At 38.3% G+C, this 23,432-nt stretch overlaps 1 protein-coding gene across 7 annotated transcripts in view; it reads right to left on the bottom strand.

Moving 5' to 3' along the window:
• C6H4orf50 (chromosome 6 C4orf50 homolog) overlaps positions 1–23,432 on the bottom strand; it is a 64,855-nt gene that overhangs the window by 40,284 nt on the left and 1,139 nt on the right. For 5 of the 7 annotated variants that reach the window (XM_074274131.1, XM_074274130.1, XM_074274134.1 and 2 more), the window contains exons 2-6: positions 21,762–21,900; positions 19,341–19,988; positions 12,403–12,468; positions 8,889–9,018; positions 6,687–6,808 (exon numbers count right to left, since the gene is read on the bottom strand). In XM_074274131.1, coding sequence (XP_074130232.1) covers positions 6,687–6,808; positions 8,889–9,018; positions 12,403–12,468; positions 19,341–19,988; positions 21,762–21,900 — 1,105 coding nt within the window. The remainder of the gene's footprint in view (positions 1–6,686; positions 6,809–8,888; positions 9,019–12,402; positions 12,469–19,340; positions 19,989–21,761; positions 21,901–23,432) is intronic. The other 2 variants (XM_074274132.1, XM_074274133.1) reach the window with 2 other exon arrangements.

Genomic DNA, 23,432 nt, shown 5'->3' with positions numbered 1-23,432 from the left:
CCAATTGAAAATCATTTACCCTGAAGACTGAGAATATTCCTTTTCTATCTGCTCTATCTTCCACATAGCTGCTGGACAGACGTTCCCAAACACAAGCCTACTATCTCCCTTGTTCAAAAACCCTCAACAGCTCCCTAGCTAAAACACTAAGTCCTTTGTTTGCATTTCCATCTCTTTGTCACCTGGGTTCCAAGCTCTTGCTCTAAATACTTCACGTAATTTCCTGCTGGAATACTCCACTTTCTAGTCAAACTGACTTGTTTTTCCTATCTAATAGTTCACTTTCCATGTCCATTCCTTTATACAAGCAGCTCCCCATGCCTACAATGCTCTTCACCCTTCCCCTCAATTCCTTAAAGATTCACCTAAGGGGACACTTTTCTAACAAGATCTTTTCTAATTCTCTCAATTAATGGTGCTTTTCATAATCCCTGAAGTTACTCTGTGCAAAGACTTTTACTTGGCCATGCCCTTGTTATCATCATTCAGAAGAAAGCAAATTACCAGAAGGAAGACTGTCTCCCAAAAGGGTGAGAGAGTCCTTAGAACATCATGGATGCCTAGTAAATGTTTCTTGAGTTAAATAGAACTTCAGCTGCAAAGAAGAAGTTGAACAAATGCCACATAATTTATTAATGATCAAAGATGGTCTGATCTTCACGTTGAATCAGTGAATTCCTAAACAATAATCAAACAAGTTTGATTTGAACAGTCACTTTAGTTTGAACAATCGCTTTAGTTTGATGGAGCTCAGGGTTCTCAAATATAAAATAAAAGTGTAAATAAAAAGCTATAATTAAAAAAAAATAAATGTGTGTGTGATTTCAAGGTCATTTTATTGCTTATATTTTATAATTCCATCAGTCAAAAGCTTAACAAAACCTCATTCATTTGACCCCATTAATTAGGAATGTGTTCTCATTAGATGAAAGATGCCATGGCAGAATGGGCAGAGCTGGGTCTACAGCCAAAGGCTTTATGATTCACTATGCACGTGTGCAAATCTCTTCATGTGTCAGTGTTCACTAAGAGTGAAAATGGTAGAGATTGAAAGCATTAAGGGGAAATTGGTTGAGGGATATTCCTCACTCATTACTTCCTACATCACTAAAATCACAGGTCCAGTCCCTAACATTAGATATAACATCCAAAATCTAATTTTTAAAATGTGTGATTCTCTTTGTGACTTTTGTGTTTTATTCCCTGAAACCAAACTGACATTTTAAAAATACAGCACAGATTGTTTCAATAAAAAAAATAAATTACAGAGCCATACTATGTTATTTGAATCATAATTTCTTGTAGGAACATATTTCTGTATTGTGTGGGAAGCATTAGCCAGTGATAATAATTAACCAGAATAAATTGAAGATATATAAATATTCAATTCCATGCAGCAAATTTTTATTAGGCACCTGTTGTATTTGGTGTATTGTGCTAAATAACAGGATGAGATTTTCAGCCGGGGTCCCTGACATCATGCAGGTCACTGTCTAGTCAGACAGTGCTCAGAGAGAACAAAGCCAGCCAGAGTGCACAGGTAATATATGACCCATACCCTAGAGAAGCTAAACATGAAGTGCTTGGGAAATCTTACTGAGAATTCCAATGGCTTGGACAATCATGGAAGACTTCTCAGAGGAAATGGCGTATGATTTGGGCTTTAAGGATGAATAAGAATCCAATGGCATTCCATAGGTGAAGAAGATCAAGAAACAAATCCAAAGGAAACCATGTGGGTTGATTATAATAGAGTCAAGAAAAGGAATCATTTGTAAAATGGCTAGAAAGGTTCTTTACATTACAGTGGGAGGATATTGCTGAAAGGCAAGCAACTGGGCATGAAAAGCAGATGTTTACAGCAATCAGTTTTGTCCCTGGCCTATTTAAGGGGCCTTGAAATATAATCTCTGAAATGATTGGAAAGTCCGAGGGTCAGATTTTCTGGGTAATTAATAATCAATTTGCTAAGTAAACTAACAAATAAATTGAGGTTGAGGGTCTGTCTTGTAACCAAAGACCTTGCATAGACGTCTCAAAATGTTTAAATACTTTTGGAAAAGAAAGTGGCTCCTAGGATGAAAATAAACTCTGGTTAGATAACAATTAATGAGAGAATGAATACTCTAATGAGAGATGGGGCTGGAGGATATAACTTTGAACTTGTCACCACTGACCCAGATCATTCTGCCTTCAGCAATTTAAACAAAAGAATCTATTCTCCAGAGTTGAACAACACCTAGATAATATGGTGTAGGTGGGGTGAATTTTTAGGCAAGGTCAAAAATGTCCTTGAAACACTGAGCTTTGAATAAACAAATAAAAAAAGAGAATTTTGGGGTCCTGTATACAAAATTCTTATTAACATAAAAAGAAAACAATAAATTTTCTCATCACAAATCTAGAAATCATGACCCAGGGATAATGAAGGATGTGGTCAGAGAGCTAACATTTATCTAAATTGAGTTACTGGAGTGTGAGAATATAATTTAGGACAGTATAATAAGCACTAAGTTAGGTAAACTTAGGTATTTAGGTGGAACTATAGTGGGAGTGTTGGATTTGGGTGTGAAAAGACCTAATTCTAAACCTGATTCAAACACTTTATTACCTTTGTAAGCATGGGCAAGTCAGAATCTTTCTCTGTCTCATTTTTCTCATTTGTAAAATGGGAATAATAATAATATCTACCTCCCTGGGTAATTATGAGGTTCAAATGAATAGCACATGTAAGTTCTTTTGCAAACTGTATAGTATTATATAAAGATTTATCTTTAAATTATATACATAGCTTAGATTTTTCCCTATAAGCAGATGATAAACACTGCAAGGATAGGGATCCTGCCAAGTGCTTCTTATAACTTTCACATGCCCTGAAACTGTGCTTTGTACGTAGAAGATTCTGCCAAATAAACTTATTTATTAACAGCCTACAATCTGTATTTTTGATCTTAGAAAAACTGATTTAACTGGCTTTTTTTTTTTTCCTCTACACCTATGGCTTCTCTCTTCCCAGAACCTCCATTTTGAGGAAAGGCCCAGATCTATCAACCTTCATTTATTGGATTTGGACATTATACCCCTTCCACACACTTTCTTTTCTCCTGCCCACCCTTTCTTCTGCTCTCTTTGATATGCTGCCTTGCCCTGTTATAATTATTTCCTTAAGGGCAGGGACTGCATTTCTTTTTGCTAATGTTTGTATCACCAGCATTTCTTTTATTCAAAATTAATTTTACCATAACAACAAATTATGCCATAGAGGCTGTAACATACTCATTTGAAATGAATCGTTGCCTGTAAATGACAAAATTATAGAACTTTAGAACTGCAAAGGACCTCAGAGGTCGGCCATTTAGTCCAAGTCACACCTGATCAAGAATTCCCACTGGTTTTCCAGTGGGATGGATGGTTTTCTAGTCTCTACCTAGTGAAAAGGAAACTACTACTAAAAAGTCAAAGAACAAAAGTATAGGAAATTGTCTGGAGTTGAAAGGCAAGGAAAAACAAAGGAGATAGGCAGTCCTAATTTGTAATTGTATCTCTGTGTGTGGATGACATTATCTTTCTGATTTTGTAAGGCATGGAAGAAATGTTCTAAGAACCAATTAAAGGCAACTAATCAGGTATGGCTAGAGTCAACTAAACGGCGCTCCTTCCATGCAGTGAACAAGAATGAAAAAACAAATTTTATCTGTGTTTACACATAAGACCTACTTAGAGAAATAGTGAATAGAGTTCTAAATCGGAAGTCAGGAAATTCATGTTGCAATAGTGCATTTGACACAACAGCTATGTAATCCTGAGTAAGCCATTGCACCTTTTTCATTCCTAGTTTCCTGAATTCTAAAATGGAGCTAACCAATAGTAAGTATCTGATGGCATTTTTATAAAGTTCAAGTTAAAGAACAAATTTGAAACACTTTTATAGATTTTAAAGTACTATATAAAGACAAATCATAATGATAATTATGAAAAACAAAGAATTGAATAACAAGAAACAAATGGTCTAGATTGAATTAAGCTTCTATTTCTGCCAATAACACCAAGTATAGCTATAAATGCATAAAATGTCAGTTGATCGCTGTTTTAGAAAAAAAAAAAGGTCAATAAAAAATAGTTCTACTCTCCAGCTTATCAGTGGCATTCCTGTATTCCTTGGGAGAATAAAACAAGTACTTCTAAAAAGAAATGTAAGGGATAAAGGAAGTTGAATGGATACAAAGGCAACCTAACTCAGATGAGGAGATACAAGTGGAAGTATATGACACAGAAGGAAGACCATTAAACAATGGGATCTAAATGATAGGTAAAGGAGTTTGGTTTTTTTTTTTCAGAGAAGAGACTATGGTCCATGTGAGGAGATAGGTATCATCTTCATGTGTGCCAAGGAAAAGTTATATAAAATATGATTCAGAAGTGTTCTGCCCTTCTTGAAATTACTTCGTCCTGTTCGTACTTATCTTCACTAGCATTCTTTAGGAGCCTAATATGTGTTAAGCAAAGTTCTTGGAATGCAAAGACAAAAACAAAACATTCCCGGTATTCAAAGAGATTTAAAGTGAGTGTGTGTGTTTGTGTGTGTGTGTGTGTGTGTGTGTGTGTGTGTGTGTGTGTGTGTTGTAATAGATATATTTTTGGGAGGGGGTGACACAATATAGGTAGAAGGATCAAACTTATTTTAGAATATCCAGTGGAAGTGAAGCTTTGAAAGAAGCTAGGGATTCTATAAGGAACAGTTAAGGAAAAAGCACCTTGAAGATCCAGGGACCAGCCTATGCAAAATCATGGAAGTGGAAAGTGACTATTGTTCATGAGGAAGAGAAAGCTCTTTTATTTGGGAGATCAAAAGAGAAGTACTTTGTACTGAAAAAATTAAACTGGAGTCAAACTATGAAGACCTTTAAAGCCAAATTAGAGAATTTGTCACTTAGCCTAGAGTCAAAGACAGTGGCTGAAGCTTCTTAAGCAGGGGAGGGACATGATCAGATCCAACCAGAAGAGTAGAAGTATAAATATGACAGCTATGGGGAGATTGGATTGGAGAGTAGACAGGCTACAGTCAGTGAAACAGTTTAATAGTCTGGGCAAAAGGTCCCAAGAGTTATGGTAGTGACTGGAGCAAGAGGAGGAAGAGAAACATACAGGTTATAAATCTCTAGTTGAATCTAAGTACTGGAGGTGTAAGGGCTATGTCATTTTTGACTTTTTTCTCAGCACCCACACGGCAGTACTTTTCATAGTATAACAAGTGTTTAATAAATGCTTCCTAAATAAAAGTCTGGAAATCCACATGTCCTATCTGATGGAAGCTCATATGATCCTAGGTGTCCAGTTGGCAGGAACCTCAGATAGGGTCCATCATTTTTCAGATAAGAAAAATAAGGCTCATGGAGGTTAAGTGACTTTAACTGCCCAAGCTCAAGGTAATAAGTGCCAAGGGTGTGAGATCTGAACTTGAACTCTCTGGCTCTAAAGTTAGTGCTGTTTCCACTGTATCACATGATGTCCCTAATACAGTCAGAGTTCATGGAAGAAGAGATGTAGAGGGTCAGGAGGAAAGAGTCCATTTCAGGTGCCAATTCTCCTTCCAATAAAAAAAATAGCAGAGACAAACCTGTTTAATACAATGATAAAGATCCTTGTGACTGAAGCAAAATTGCTGTATAATAGATCAAAGACGCACCTTTGAACTTCAAACAGGAAAAGCAGTCCACAAGGAGACCAGAGGCATTTGGGAGAAAAGCATTTGAAGACACTGGTATGATAATTTTACTCTGATGTGTACCACAACTATCTACAATTCTGTGGGAGTGACCAAAACCCCCAAATCCAGCCTAACCATGTGCATCTCAGTGGATTGGACAGATGCTGGAATATCCAAGAGTGTACCATGTACTGGCTCTGTAAACACTGGAAGCACACACACACACACACACACACACACACACACACACACACACACACACACACATATATATATATATATATATATATATATATATATATATATATATATATATATATATTTGTCTTTCTAACCAATAAGTTTGAAGTTTTCATAAGGAATTCTTCTACCTGGCCCTCTGTTTGTACCCCTTGTATCACTGTTGAAGCAAGACTTCAACAAAGAGATGAGTAGGGGGTTGAGGTGAGGGCCTGAAAGCTCTTCAAAGAAAAGTGAGAGTTTGGAAGAAATGACCGTCTAATTGGGAAGAGATGTCTAAGAATGCAAAAAAAAAACATAGGAATCCTTGCTTGAGGATGGAGTCCAACTAGCAAGAGCAGCGCAACTATCTGTTTCTCTATTCTAATACCATCCAGCTGAGAGCTGTTCTGTGGGGGAATTAGAGAAACAGGAAGAGAAAACTTTCAATAATGAAAATCTGAAGATAAAGAAATATTGCTCAAGGGGGGAAAGGTGGAGAATATTTTTAAAGGTACCATTGTGACTGCACAGGGAACTCTAACTGAAACAAGTTGTAAAAGGACACAGAGTGCTCAGGAAGGGATGGCTTCCTCCTCACTGGAGCTCTTTACCTAAAGGCAGGATGGTGGTGTGGTGGGGGAGCTGCAAAAGGGATTCTAGGGCATCTTGGACCAGTTGGACCAGACATCCTCAGAAACTCTTTCTATCAATTGGTCTCTGACTAGGCCTTATGCCAGATGGAGAAATGTGCTCTCACCTGTTCACTGTCCGATATTGTGATTTCCTCAAGGAGTTTGTCCAGGTTGTCCCCAGTGGGCATTAAGGCTGCTGATCCTTTCGTGCCTCCAAATGAGCCCCAATCTTGCTCCTCTGGCAGCCCTAGAATGATACAGTTTTGCAATAAATAGAGCTATACTAATAGGCATCCTGAGTGAGGTAGTAGGTGTCATGAACAGTTAACTTTTGCCAGTACACATCCATTGTCTGTGTTGTCATTTAAAAAACCCACTTTTCTCTGTTCAGTAATTGTTGCCTATTTTCCTATTGGGCTCTTAAAGGATCTATGGCATCTTGGTCTTCCAGGCAGTAAATGAAGAGCAAATAAAATAAAAGCCCTCCTTGTTTCCATGAGAGCATTAAATTTTTTGATGCAAGGAAGGGTAGCAGAGTAGAACCAATAGTCTTGGAGTTTTAATCCAGCTTTAGTTGTGTTAGGTGCTCCAAGTTTTAGCTTCATCTATAAGACAGAAATCACAGCACTTGACCTACCCGTCCCACAGAATTATTGTGAGGCCAGAATTAGGATAATATAAAGGATGAAATACTCTCACGTCATAATACACTGATAACCATAAAATGAGGAGGCAAGAGACCGGAGTCCTAATTCCATTGTTGTAATAAATAAGCTCTATTCTGCAGTAAATAAACTCTCTCTGAACTCTACTTTCTTCATTTTAAAAGTGAAAGATTACAAGATTTCTAATGTTCTTTATAGTTTTACAATTCTAAGATCTTTTTCACCTCTGGAATTCTATATTTATGTTCAAAGTTATGCTCATAACTCATATATTATGGCTACATGCCCTTTCTTTTCTAATATTCTTTATGAAAAGACTCATCTGGGTCTCATCTCAAGTCTTCCATTTTTAAAAGACCTAGTGTGATGCAATAAATAGAAATAGGTTTTGGAGTCAGGAGGAGCTGAGTTCACATCAGATTCAGATATTTGATTATTTATTGGATAGCTCTGGGAAAAGCAATGAACTCTTTTGAACCTTGGTTTTCTTCTCTGGAAAATGTGGATAATAGCATCCAATCCACAGAGATGCTATGAGCTTCAAATGAAATAAATAAAAATATTTTGAAACTTTAATGTACTATACAAATGTTCATTGTGGTTGCAATTGTATATTATTGTTATTATTGCTGACTTACAATGGTTTGTGTTCTAGGATCCCTTCCAACACTGATATTCTTTTTTAATGGAAAAAAAAAACTAAGTGCAAGTGAGGATGGAAATGATTGATAATCAACTAATGTCCAATATGTAAATAGTATTTAGATAAAATATTGTGAATTTCAGGTTAATATTCAGTCTTCATTATTTTCACAAATATTTTATTTCAGTGTGTATTGGAAAAGCCAAGTCAGGATCTTGAAATAATGACACCTCAGTAAATTATAAAGAAAATTAACAGAATGGCTGTATGGACCAGGAACTCACAAGAATATCAAAGAAGCAGAGACCAGGTAGAGATAAGCAAAAGGTGAAGCAAATTGCCAATATCCAATGGCAGGGCCGTTAGCAGGATCACAGAGAGCTCCTTCACCCTCTCACTGAAGTTTGAATTGAGCACGTCATTATGGCATTGTCATCATGAGACTAAACAAGTTGGTTTAGATACCTGAATGACATTTGGCAAGGGAGGCAGGAAGAGTATTGTATCTTATTAAGTCTGAGGTTCTGAATTTAATAAACAACAACAACAAAACCAAAAACTGTCTCCAAATTTATTAAATGAGTCGCATGCCCATGGGATATTGCCATTTAAAGTATGTGCACAGCAAGCTATTGTAGCTTGAATCCAGCTGGAATGACAGGGCTCAGGTAGGTAAATCAAATTGTTCTCTACAAAACTTCTAATTCCCTAAGAAGTCAGGGAGCAAGTCTAAGGTTCCTTTCAGCTTCCTACTTCAGGCTATTCTGTTGATAAATTCTGAATACAAAAAGAATTATTGCAAGCAAAGATGGTTGGGTATAGAGGGATTAAATGCACCCCCAAAGTAATTATTATTGATTGCAATAATAACTAAATTACTGGCATCCCCCAACAATTCCCTCATGTAAATCAATCAGTAGGATGGCCACAAGCCACTTATCCCCTCCTGCATACATCTATGCCATGCAGCTGATTCTTGGAGATTAGTCATCCTGAAAAAGACCACGAAGCACCCATACCTGCAACGAGACCAGGTCTCTCGGCATTTTCAATGACAAATGATGTCTGGCAGCCTTTGTTTCTCCTGGGATCCAGAGCCGCCTCCCACCTGAGGGGTAGTAATTCATCCTGAACAAATGAGGGCTTGCTCTTAAAGAAGACAACAGAAGACAGGGAAGAAAATAATAGTCATTGTTGTGTCAGAGTTTTAGTTGCATTTTTTACAATATCTTTATGTGTATAATTACCCTCATGGCATATGTCATATTTCTAAAGCATTTTATGCCTTGCATCTCAAAGTCCACAATAATCCTGGAAGGCACAGAATATAAATAGTATTACCCTAATTTTCACACATGATAAAACAGGCTCCGAGAGGTTGCAGGATTTGCTCCACGTTACATGAGTAGAGTTAATTCTTGCGTGCAGGATATCTTTTTTCTGCAACTCTACCTCAGGGACCATCTTCATGCTCTAAATGCCTTCACCTCTACCATCTCCATTCACCTCTACATTTGACTGCTGGGTTCATCCTTGAACTTTTTGGAGAAGTACCTTTGTCAACTATGCTTAATCCAGACTAGTTCAACTTTCCAGTTTTGTTCTGGACCTTGCCCCTGCAGGTAGCTCTTGCACCACTACCACCTCCCCTTTCCTTCTACACATTGTCTTCCACCCCCTGGAATATAAGATCTTTTAGGGAAGCGACTATCTTGTTTTTTGTCCATTCATTTCTCCAGCATTAATACAGCACCTGGCATACATTAAGCACTTAATAAATACTCTAATGTCTTCTGGTTCTGAGTAATCTTTTTTTCTCTTATACCATGTTTTCAAAGAAGAGGCATATAATAATATGGTACTTATTGACAGTGGCTTTCTTTTCCATAGCAAACCTGATCTCAATGTACTCCTCATTTTGCCCACCATTCCATAGAGCAAGTCCCCTTATTTTTCATCTATGTAGCAAATCTGTTTTATGCCCCAGAGGAAATGTAAGGTCTCTTTCTATTACAGGAGAAAGAAAATATGTGAGCCAAAAAGCTGTGGGTGTAAATTCCACCAATAATATACACTTGCTGGGTGACTTTGAGATGATCACAACCAGTCATTGCCATCGAGGCAATGTTCCAAGTCTGGAAGTTGCAGGGAAAGTGAAAATGTGCACTAGCAGAAAGGCTTTCCTCCCCGGGGATTCTCTTAGGCCACTGAAATCACAAGGCTAAGTTTATATTCTTACTTATGACTTCAATCTTTTATTCATTATTTATTTAACCAGGAAATTTATTTTTCTTTAGTCAGCCAATCCCAATCCTCTTCATCCCTTAATCTCCAAATCAAGTAAACATGTTTAATTCTTTCAGATACATCCTGCTCACTCCCCTCCACAATTCATCTTCTCTTAGAATCACCGAATCCCAGAATCTGAGTTAGAAGGAATCTCAAAGATGATCTAATAATCTTTCAATTAACACAAACATATTGTCTTGACAACTTTTAGAACATTCTATCTACTGTTTCCATGGTCAGGAAACTCACTATTTTATGAGATGGTTCATTCTACTTTTCTATACCACGCTGTGCTTGGACCATATTTCTTATGCAGAATCAAAGTCTGCTTCCTTGAAATTTTAATCCAGTGTCCTGAAGTCTGTCCTCCTGATCGTCCCTGGATGCATTATGGTATTTGTTTGTAGTCTTGTTCTTTATTCTTTTTGTTTATATGTTTTCCATTCATTTATTCGTTCAATGAAAACTTACTAAGCCCACATTTCCACATCTATGCAGAACAGTATGCTTATGCTGAACATATATTTAATCAAGTCCAGTGGTGCTCGATTGCCTCTTGGAGATAGCTATAGTCATAATAATATTTATATGGTACTGGTTATGTATTGTGTTAAGTACTTTCCAATTATTATCTCATTTAATTCTCATAATAATCTGGGGAGGTAAGTGCCATTATTATTCTTTTTTGTAGATGAGGAAACTGAGGCAGAGTAAAGTAACTTGCCTAGGATCACACAGCTAGTGTCAGATTTGAATTCAGGTCTTTTTTGACAATTGAATCGCTGGGACACTCAGCTGCCTCTGTTTGCTTCTTAAAGCCCTTGATAATTTGGCACCTCCCTACCTTTCCTCTCTTTTTACATCTTATATTCTCAACAAGTATTGTGTGATCAAGTGACAAAGGTCTCCTTAACATTAAAATTATTCCATCTCCTGACTTGGTATTTTTACTTGCTGTTCCTTGCTTTTCCTCCTAAATCTCATAAAGTTTCAGCTAAAATTATATCTTCTTCAGTAAGTCTTTCCCATTTTCCCCTTTAATGCTCCTATCTTCCTTCTACTGATTATCTCCAATTTAGCTTGTGAATATCTTGCTTGTTCATAGTTGTTTGCATGCTATTTTCCCCATTAACTTTTATTTCCTTTTATTTCTCCAGTGCTTAGAACATCACAGGCATTTTCAAAAATACTTGTTGATTGACTGACTGACCAACTTGCTGGGGAAAAATGTGAACTTTAAATAAAACATTTCTCCTAACTTAACAAAGTTTACAGACTAATAAGGGGATGAAACACAAATATTGAAAAGTATTTATGTTAACCTTTCCCTTATCTTCCAGTCAGTTATGATCTTCTCCCTTAGATCTTATGAAGCACATTGATTTACAAAAGAATTATTGGTTATTTTTATATCTATGTTTATATCTTATATCCATACTGTGCAAAAGGTTTCACCAAGAACAAAGAAAGAGTGTTATCCAAAATTCAAACCTTCCCCAATCACACCACTTACGTATATTGTGCATATTTTTAGGGAATTCTTTTTTTGGGATTATGGGTAACAATAGTTTTTGAGGAACCTTTCAAAGTTAATATTCTGTGATCTCTTTGAGACTCAGTTCCCTTAACTGTAAAATAAAGATGACAGTCACAATATTTACATCACTGGGTTGATGATAAGGATTAAATGAAATACTATATTTGACATTACTTCATAATATAATGTCAACTCAATTCAATTCAGCAAGGAATTATTAATCATTTACTCTATAATAGGCACCATGTTGTGTTCTTTTTTTTAATAATAAAAAATAAATAAAATAATTCCTGCCCTTAAGGATTTCATATTCCAATGACAGGGAGGAAAGTGTATGTATATAAGAATGTAGGAAATATATATTTCAAAAAGACAATTTGTAGTGGTGGAATGTTAGACACCAATAAGCAGTGGAATCAACAAAGATTTCCTATAAGAGGCAGCACTAGAACTGTTTGTTCACAAACATCTATTGGTCAAATCTATTTTAAAAAGGCAGGAAAAAATAACTCTGATGAGCATTGCTATTGTAATTATGCCTACTTAATCTTCAGTTCCTTTGAATGAGCCTTGTATATACCTCAACTAACCAATCATATCTTTCTTGAATGAATAATGTAAGGTCAGGAAGAACAGAAAGGAGCTCTCACATCTTATTTCTCAGTGGAGACAAGAACCATAGCCAAGCTAAATTTTCCTGTTCCTACCTGTGCCTGTGATGCTGAAGGGAACGGAACTTCCAAATCTTTGGTTTGATACAAATTTTGAGCTTGCTGAAAAATTTAAAAACAAAGTGCTATGGTTACATATACAATTATTATAAAACATGCTTTTTCTGTGTTCCCCACTGGAATCTTAATTGGCTACAAAGGACATCTTTTATTTTTTTTAGACTACATGCCATTGCATCTCTTTCCATTGCTCTTTGGGTCATCTATTATAATTCATAATCATATAATATTTCCAAGAAAATATTCGTGTTAAAAAGATGGAGTTGGGTATCCAAGGAGCTTGGAAGAATAAGAAGTAATAATGATTTATTGAGTCTTTCATCCTTACTGAATGAACTCTGGGCACAATTAGCTTTTTGTGGTACAGACTGGTCCTGTAGTAAGTAGAGAACACTGCCTATTGTGAATGCTACAACTGGAATCATAACATATTAAAAAGATCCAGAGAAAGGCCTTAAGGACATTATGCAAAACACAAAGTCATTTAGGACAGTAGAGATCTCCTAGTCCAGTCACTGAAATGCTACATGGGACCCCAGATATCATCAGACACGTGGACTTCCATCTCCTTCATTGTGTAATTGTAGAAACTGGAGAACAGAGGAAAAGTGGCTCATTAAAAGTCACACAGCCATGTGATCCACCTAAGCCAAGATCAACATTCAGATATCAAATCACAACTCTGTGCCCTTTCCTCTAATCCCACTACCTTTCTTATGGGAAAGATTTATGCAAAACCACTAGGAGAATCATTGTGGATAAATGGACATGGAAGGGATGGAAAAAACATCCATAGATAGATAAGCAGGTTAAATAAGCCAAAAAAGATCCAATAACACTAGGGTTAATAGATTTTCTGAGAGCTGTACATCACAAAGGATACTCCATCTATAACCTCCATCTATTAATATAGTTGGTCTACCATTTCTGCATGGGTCTTCCTGATTCCAAGAGCAACATTCAGACCCTGACACCACTTATTTTTCTCTTAAGATGATTTTAGTGTCTATATTTTGGATTTATAAATCTTTTTGTATGCTTCCAGCAAAATATACGTACCCCACATAACAATTTTGTAGAAATGAGTTAAATTGGATATCACAATTTTTGGTAAATATGAACATTCACTGAGAGAAAAATAATGAATAGTAATGTGGGAAGATAGTTGAGATAATATGTTCCAGGTAGGAACAAATTCTAAATTTTACATCGCTTAGGGACAATATGGTATCTTGTCTTTTCCAGAGATGTCAAACTTGGCCCCCCAAACTCCAGATTAAAATTTAAGTGGGAAAATTTAACAAAATAAAAATACAATATAAATTCAAATAGATTCAATACAATGCAATAAAATTTTATTAAAATGTAAATCATGCTAATTTGTAACTTTCTAAATCAATATAAGATCCATTTTCTATTTGAATATGACATCACTAGTTTAGACTATTTCCAAAGGATGTGAAAAGCTAGAGCAATCAATTACTGGCCAATCTATCATTTATTGTTACGTTTATTTTCTTTAAAATAAATTTATTGGTAATTTTTGTTTTTAAAAAACAGGGGATAGAGCACTAAACCTGGAGTCAAAAAGACCTAAAATCAAATCTACTAATTGATACTAGCTGTGTGACCCTGAGCAAGTCATTAAATCTGTCAGCCTCAATTTCCTTATCTGGTTAATGGGTATAAGAGTAGATTCTGGGGTTGTTATGCAGATCAAATAAGATAACATTACTAAAGCACTTAAATATGATTGTTATTATCAGTACATCACCATTTGTCATCCCTCTGACCCTCCCCCAGAGCTATCCCTTAATACAAAAAAAAACTTTTTTAAAGAGTAAAAAGAAAAAAAAAAAAAAAGAAGAAGAAAATCTATTTGAAAATCTGACTTTTAATTAAGTGTTCAGTATTATGCCCATTATATAAATGAGGATACTGAGGTAAAAAACAATTAATTGATTTGCCTGGGGTCACTTAGCTAGTAAATATTGGAGGCTGAATTTGAACTCAAGTTTTCCTGATTCTGGGGTCAGGACTCTCTATCTCTCCAGTCATAACTACTCAGGGAGAGTCTAACCTCGCCATGTGCAGTTCTCTTTCTCCTTCCAAAGGATTTTAATCTTACTGGAAGATATATATATGCATATATATATTTGATCCCAAAATCCAATTGGATATATATACATATCTAATATTAATCCACTATATATATATACACACATGCACACATATATATATGTGTGTGTGTGTATAAACAGATACTCGCAAATATATATACATATGTGTGTTTATACATGTGTATGTATATATATGTATATAATTATACATACATACATACTACATATGTTCCTTCAGACTTGTTAGGATTTATCTGAGTTAAATGACTTGCTGCAGCAATTCTATTTAGCAGGTGCTTGGAGAATCCAGAATCAAACGTCAAATCTGATAGTTCCTTGGGTGCTTTAAAGCATGGTACCGCATGGCCCCCATTAAAAGAAATCTACAATTGCTCTTGTCACTGACTCACTCCCCTTCACAGTGAATGGCCTCTTCCCCATGATTCGGACCCAGGCTACCTTGTGATTCAGGTTGGCCCTTGCCCTGATCTTGCCTGCTAGCAGAGTTGCTTCTTCTCCTCATGAAGCTCTTTGTGACATTGATTTGGCACCTGCTATTTGACTAAATACTTGAACCACAAATCAGATGCCTTAGTTCCCCATCTCCACACTTGGCCAGAGTCTTGGTAATGAAGCCTGAGAAGAAATCTGGCTTCTTCTGCAGACCTGGCACTTGCCCAGCACTCCACACTCAAGGTGCCCTCTCTACATGGCAGCCTTCTGACAGTAATTATTTTGAATTGTGAGAGTTTTCAAAAGCGAGCAACCTTGCGTCCTTTCTTGATTTAGTTCTCATATAGGCTAGCAGCTTAATTTTAAAAGGTGCTCAAATGTGTTCACAATCTCAGGTTCTTATGCCCAAAAAGTTATCAAACTGTGCATACCCTTTGATCCAGCATTGCTGCTATTGGGCTTATATCCCAAAGAAATACTGAGAAGGGGAAAGGGACCTGTATGTGCTAAAATGTTTGTGGCAGCTCTTTTCGTAGTGGCTAGAAACTGGAAACTGAACGGATGCCCATCCATTGGAGAATGGCTGGGTAAATTATGGTATATGAAGGTTATGGAATATTATTGTTCTGTAAGAAATGACCAGCAGGAGGAATACAGAGAGGCCTGGAGAGATTTACATCAACTGATGCTGAGTGAAATGAGCAGAACCAGAAGATCACTGTACACTTCAACAACAATACTGTATGAGGATGTATTCTGATGGAAGGGGAAATCTTCAACATAAAGAAGAGCCAACTCACTTCCAGCTGACCAATGATGGACAGAGGTAGCTACACCCAGAGAAGGAACACTGGGAAGTGAATGTAAATATTGTTAGCACTACTGTCTGTCTGCCCAGGTTACTTACACCTTCGGAATCTAATACTTAACGTGCAACAAGAAAATGGTATTTACACACATATATTGTATCTAGGTTATGCTGTAACACATGTAAAATGTATGGGATTACCTGCCATCGGGGGGAGGGAGGAGAGGGAGGGAGGGGAAAATTTGGAAAAATGATTACAAGGGATAATGTTATAAAAAAATTACTCATGCATATATACTGTCAAAAATTTTTATAATAAAAAAAAATCTCAGATTCTTAGAAAATTAGCACAAGAATCAATGGAGATCTCAAAGGAAGCTTACAATATAGAAAGTTGGAGCTGAAAGTGGATCAAGGGCTCACCTAGGTCACTTATTTCATTTTATAGACAAGGAACCTGAAGTCCACAGTGGGGAAGTGGTTTATTCTAGGCTGCATAGGGAGTTAATGATATAGCTTTGAGTAGTGGGGTCAAACTCAAAGTGAAATGGGACCCCTCACCCACTACATAAAGATCTCTCCAGAGTATATATTGACTTCGTTTTAAGGTGTAATATTATCTATGCTTTATTGGATTTTTATTTCTTTTGGTAAACATCCTCCAATTATCTTACAATCTAGTTTAACCACAGTCAGGTGAATTGTGGGCCTCGTGTGACCCTGGTCCAGTGTTTGTCCAACATTTTTGAGAAGCTAGATGGTACAGTAGTAGAGTCCTGCAAGGTCTGAAGTTAAGAAAGTTCATTTTTCTGAACTCAAATCTGGCCTTACATCTTTACTAGCTATGTGGGCCCCCACACAAGTCACTTCGCCCTGTTTGCTTCAGTCTCCTAATCTGTAGAATGAGATGGAGAAGAAATGACTGATCAGTGTTTTTGCCAAGAAAACTCCAAATGTGGACATGAAGAGTCAGAGATGAATGAATGAATGAATGAACAGTCACAATGACTCAACATTCTTGACTTCTTACACCACACACTTTCTACTTTCACACACAACGCCTTTTTCTCCCATGTTTGTGCAACTCAATAATGTCTTATTCTCCAAGTTTGCCATTTTCTGTCCCAACTCTGCTAGTGAGAGCTAAGAAATGGATGCAAAGGCTTTGCAGGAAGCAGAGGCAAGGCTCTTTGTATGGAGCCCTCAGATGCCTCCTCTTGCCACTAGGGGTCTGTCTGGTTACACTGAATGAGAAAAGTGGATTTCACTGAGAGTGGCAAGGCTAAAAAGGTGGCTTATTCTTGGAGGGCAAAAACATTTCTCTCGGCACTGGGGCCCAATCACTTAACCAATGGATGAGCATCTGTTTCTGGTAATTGTCCTTATGAGTGCAACTTCTTGTTGTAAATCTTCCTTGCAGAGGACAATATCCTTACAAATAGGGCTTTCTGGGAGTGGAATGAGCTGCCTCTAGAAGTCATGAGCTCCCCTTCACTGACCATCTTTAAGAAAGACAGTGCCCACTGGTTGGGTATGTTCTAGTTGGAGTTATTTTCTGGGTCTGACATGGGTTATGTGAACTCTAAATCCTCTTAATCTGGAAATTATCTGAATCTGTAGCTCCCAGACCACTCTTCCACCAGGAGCCTCCTATTCCCTGGCCCCAGTAAATCTTGGAGAAAGAAGGTCTAAGCCCCCCATACCTTGCTCAGCTACTCTTCAGTTGACTAACGCTATAGATAGAAGTTTTCTGCCAAGGTAGGAGAGAGGCTACTTCTCAACCCCCTTTCCCAAATGGAGTCCCAAACTTTAAACCAAAGGGGAAAGTACTCCTGACTTTGGGTCCAGCATACTATCCAGCTATGAGATCCTAGATAAAGATGTGGAAGAAACCAATAAGGACTCAACCTGCTCCTCCCTTTATCACTAAGAAAAGTGACTTCCCCAACAACACAGAACGTGCATTTGCCAGAGCTGGAATTCAAGCTGTACCTACAGATATCGTTTCCAAAAAATGATATTTATATCCCAAATTTCAAAGTGTATTTTTAAATTGAGACAAAGCATCTTCTAATGGATAGAGCAAGATGAGGAAGACCCAGGTTTCTCCTCTGATGACTAAGATGTGTGATCTTCGACAAGTCATTCAGCTTCTTCAAGCCACTCAAGGTCACTGTTATCATACTCAAACAAAAATAGATCCCCGCAGTTGCATATTGAATCCGAAAAGCACCAATCAACATTCTCTGTGTGGCACTGTATTTCTATTTACTCAGTTTAAATTTTTTTCTACTTCCATTTTAATTGGGATTGTTGCACTCAGGATTTTGACCCTTCTCCTCTAAATAACTCTCTAAGACTATCAATTGCTTATCAGGTCCCAATCTACATTGTTCAAGGGAGTTTCCTCAACCCAGAGTTTTTTGTATACAGGAAACCAAAAGTCTGAGTCCTGTCTCTATATTTGAATCAAACTTAATTATTAATTTTAAAAAACTAATTTTAGTCATGTTTTAGTTTCTTTATTTTGTTGGACAAGTAAGAATTGCGTATTTTATGAGTGACTTGCTAACAAATGTATGCTTTAAAAACCAAGAAAATAAAATTCCCAGGGCAGCTGCCCTAATGAAATGTGCTAATCTCAACAGTTCCAATATTTATGACCACTTTGGTGACTTCCCTTTCTCTCAGTGGCTGTCCCTTAAATTCCTCCAGTTTTCTAAAACTCTGTGCGCTGTCCAAGGTCCTGCTCAAGTACCATTTCCTCTTCTGGGAAGACTCCCCTGAAGCTCTCATTAAACTCCCTTTCCTTTGGCTTCTTAAGAGAACTCACAGTTTGCACCACGCAGTGGGGCAGGTACTTTCATATGGCATTGAGTTCTTTGCTTCACATAAGCTCACTCTGGACATAGGGATAGAGGGTTGCACTTGGAGCAAAGAAGATCTCGGTCAGAAACTCACTGGAGATACTTCACAGCTATGCCTGGGTAAGCTACAAGCCTTATTGTGCATCAGTTTTATAATGTATATAAAGGGATAATAACCTGCCTCAAGGGATTGTTATAAAGCCTTAGTTATTAAGTAAAAATCAGGCATTATCATTAATTTTATTGTTGTTGCTATTATTTTCTCCCACTAAACTTTAAGTTCCAAAAGAGCAGGGGTCATATATCACGTATCCTGGGCAGCAGGGTAATAGTGGATAAAATTTCTGGGCCTGAGTCCAGAAGACCTGCTTTCAAATCTACTTTCAGACATTTATTTGCTATGTGACCCTGGGAATGTTAAACTCTGCCTGCCTCAGTTTTCTACTGGAAAATGGGAATAATAAGAGCATCTACCTTCCAAATTAAGGATCAAATAAAAATCATAAAAGTTCTTATCACAGTCTCTGTCACATAGTAGGTACTTATTTTTTTTTATTCTTTTCCCTTCCCCAAATAATTCCTAGTATAGAAATGTGACTTCCTAGTAGATGTGTCTAAAAAACATTCTAAGTAAACACATTTGTGCTCACATCCTTCTTTACCTACCACGTGGCCACCCTTTTTGGGCGGTGTTCCATGTCTGGTCTCACTTATTACCTCGGCTCCCAGCTCAGCTTGCAGGCCATTAGCTGGCTCTCCCTTCGGCCCCTCTGGCCCTAGACCTCGGAAATCCTCCAGCTTGTTCATGACAAGATGGAGCACCGTGTCCCGGTGCTCCTGAAGCTGATGCAGGATTTTCTCCTTCTCTTGGTTGTTGCTCTCCTCTTTAGCAAGAAGGGCCATTAGGCTTTGCTGCAGAGCAGCCAGTTGTCTCCGAGCCTGGCGCTCACCCGCTTCTAAGAAAGCCCGGAGTTCGGCCAGATCTTCCCCAATATACCACGGCTCGACTCGGCTCTTTTCCAATGGGAACGCTGACTGGGAATCCCAGTCTTGGCTTCCCCCTGCTTCAAGCTCAGTCATCAGGGAAACGGTGGCCTCCCGGAGCCGTTGGGCTTCCTCCTCCAGCCGGAGCACCTGCCCCTTGAGGAAGCCTTCCTGCTCTCTCACCATGGCCATTTGCTGCCTTTGGTTCTGCTTATAATGCTCAAAGGATGCAAGCAGGTTCTGTACTTCCTCATCTTTCCTGTGCAACTGCTCCTGAAACTGCTGAAGTTTTTCTCTTTGGGCCCACCGAGCTCTCTCAGTCTCTTCTACCTGGAAAAAAATATTAACAGCAACTCAAATCTGCAAAGCACTTTTCTTGGAACCATCCAGCAAGCTTAGATCAGACGTTATTTTTATTTTATAGAGGAAGAAAGAGGTCAAAAAGTTCAGTAATGTGCAGCTAATTGAAATAACTAACTTTTTCATTTATGTCTATATTCAATTATTATTGAATTACAAATTCAATTATATTTGGGGTTTTGGGTTTGTTTGGGCAAATACACTAGACTGGTTTGCTATTTCTTTTTCCAGCTCATCTTACAGATGAAGAAACTGAGGCAAACAATTAAATGATTTGTCCAGGGTCCCAGAGCTAGTAAGTGTCTGAGGCCAGATTTGGATTTAGCTCTTATTGACTCTAGACCTCATGCTCTATCTACTGCCATCTAGCTACTGACGGAAGAAACTTTAGGAAAATGAATTCTGACAATAATTCCTTCTGAAACATCACTATCAAGTGATCCTCTGACTTTTTTTTAAATCACCAGGGCTGAAAAGCCATCAGTTTCCCACTTGAGGATACTTGTCCTTGTTAGAAAATGTTTTTTCTTTAGAGTGAACAGAAATCAGACTCTCTGAAACTTCTGGGAGTGGGTCCAGGCCAGCCATGCTTCATTCCCTATTAGCTCTACGTCTAACTCCCAGAACTTTGCCGCCCTGCTCCTGTGCTAGTTCCTTTCTTCTCACCATCCTTTTCAGCTCCCTTTAGTTTGGTGCCCTCCTCTATTAGAAGGTAAGCTCATTCAGAACATTTTGCTTGTTTTTGGCATGGAATGCCATAGCTAGAAGGTCCCTGGAACATGAAGCATGGATAGCAGAATATCAGAAATAGAAGAGACACCCAGTGTTACAAACAGAAGAGGATGAGGGATCAGAAAAAGTCGGAGCTGCTCCAAGGGCCGTGGAACGGAAAATGTTCGACCTAGAAAGGACCTTACAACGCAGGATGTCAGTTCAGGAAGGGTTCTTGGGACAGAACATATGATGCCAGAGCTTGAGTTGCCGTTTGAGTGTGGAATAATAGACCTGGAAAAGGCCTGAGAATATAGAATATGGAATGTCAGAACACTTGGAACAATGAATATGAAATATGAGCTCCAAAAAATGATCTCAGTCCATAGATTTTTACAAATTAGAAGAATCTGAGAACTCATAATATCCAATTTAGAAAAGAACATAGAACACAGAGTAAAGAATAATGAAACTGAAAGGAAGCTAAGAACACTCACCTAAGGTCATGTGCTCTGAACCCCATTTCTCTGTCTTCAAACCCAGTGTTCTTTCTATTGACCATGCTTCCTCCCAACTAATATTAGATTTTAGAGTAAAAAAGAGGATTCTACCTTTCTTCTGTATTCTAGCATAATACCTAGTATAATAGTATTCTAGTCTGACTTTCATTGTATAGATGAAAGAAGTGTGATCTACATAGGGACACTGAAGTTGGCATCAGATAACTTGGTTTCAAGCCTTTGCTCATGCACACACTACTTTCATGATCCTGGGGAGTCAGTTGTCTAATGTGATCCTCAGTTTCCCATCTGCAACTGGAGGTGAGTTGGACCAAATAGCCCTCAATTCCTCCCAATTCTAAATCCCCAATTTTATAGTCTGTGAAATGATAGGTCCAAGATCACATAAACATAATTGAGGCAGGAGCCCAGGCCAGGACCGTTTCCTCTGCACCAAGCTCTAGCTTTTCAAAGTGTCTGCTGTTCAATTTCCAGGTAACACAAACACAGAGGGGAAAGGGGGAGAAGTTACCAGATCTGTCAGCTCTTCCTGAATCTCCTCAAGTTTCTCTTTGGCTTGAAGATAGGCATTTTCTTCCTGGTACACTTGGGCATTCAGATGACTGACCCTTTGAAGAAGCTTCTGCTCCGAAAGCTCCAGCTCTTCAATCCTATGACATTTAAGCGATGAATATTGGATTAGTTGCTTTTATTGGTGCTTTGTAATGTAGCCTAATAGTTGCAAAGATCCTGAAGCACCCCATTCTCTGAGGCTGTCATTTTCTTCCCTCAATGTCTAGTCACCTCTTTTTCTCACTCAAGATGATCTCAAATCTCTCTACAAGAATTATCTCTGTCCCAAACTCATAACTGACGATTTTCCTTTCATTTCATTACCATCATACAATAAGCACTTTGGTCTCAGCTGGAGCTGGAGCTGCACTTTCTTCATCTGGCCCTGCCCAGAGCACAGCAGGCTCTCTGAACCTAGAAGTGCTACTGGATGGAGTCCTTCCCTAAGCTGAGTTCTCTCTGGCTGGTGCTGCTGTCCTAGCCACTTGCTAGTGGCCCAAGGAATCAGGCAGCCAGGCTTCCAGTCTGGGGGACAGACTAAAGAGGCAATCTCGTTGTCATTGTCACATCATCGCCCTCACTGCCACTCTCACACTGAGGGGCTCTGAGGTTTGCAAAGCCTTCTTTTATAGTGTCTCATTTGGATCTAACACCTGTGCTGGGGTGAGGGGGATTAGACCAGGAGCACAAAGCCACTGACGCTGAGACTTCCTGGATGCCAAACCCAGTGCTCTCTAAGTCCTTTAGCAACTGGTGGAGTCCTCATCTGAAGCGAGTTCCAATCCCGATGCTCACACTTCCCAGCTTGTCTGACCCTGGCCAAATAACTTCCAGCTCTGGCAATACATTCCTTTCCTCAATTGTAAAATGGCGAGCTGCACGTACCTCACAGGGGGGTTGTGAGGATCAGATGAGATGCTATTTGTTTAAAAATGGTTTGGCCCATGCTTGGCCCACAGCAAGCACTGTCTAGATGTTTATTTTCTTCTCCTTCCCTTCCCCCTCTCTGCTGCCCAAAGATGCCTCCAGTGAAGCAGGGGGACATCGTGGTATATTACAAAGGACACAGGATGAGAATCACATGGCCTGTCAGAGTCTCAGTTCTGCCACGAACTCATCGCATGCCTGTGGGTAAGGGATTTGGATCTCAGTCCCCTTCTCTGCACAACGATAAAATGAGAGGATCGCTAAAACTGATTTTAGCTCTAACACTGTTCTCACATGCCTTCCAACTTCTCTAATCTACTTGCTATGTTCCAAAGTTCCTTCCAGCTCTAATATTTTAGGGTCGAACATCCTATCTGGCTCAGACTTTCTATGCTCAACATCCCAAGGTCCCTCCCCAAGCTAATATTTCAGTTCTAAGATTTGTTATTTTCAGTTTTGTCATTTCACAGCCCATATTGCTCGGAAAGTCTGTGATCCTGTCCATCCCGAGCATCTAGTCATCACCCCATCACAGAGCATGCCCATTTTGCATTTCTTCTTTCTTGTGCACGGAAGTATTCTTATCACCATCATTCCTCTATGTACTAGAAAATTAACTATCAGGCACAACCTTTGCACTGTATAATTTATACTAGATGATAGGCTTTTGAAGTTATAATACAAAAAAACTGATTATGGGGGT

This window comes from Sminthopsis crassicaudata, chromosome 6 (assembly GCF_048593235.1).
Source record: "Sminthopsis crassicaudata isolate SCR6 chromosome 6, ASM4859323v1, whole genome shotgun sequence".
Taxonomy (NCBI): Eukaryota; Metazoa; Chordata; class Mammalia; order Dasyuromorphia; family Dasyuridae; genus Sminthopsis; species Sminthopsis crassicaudata.
This window is presented reverse-complemented; position numbering and strand designations above follow the sequence as displayed.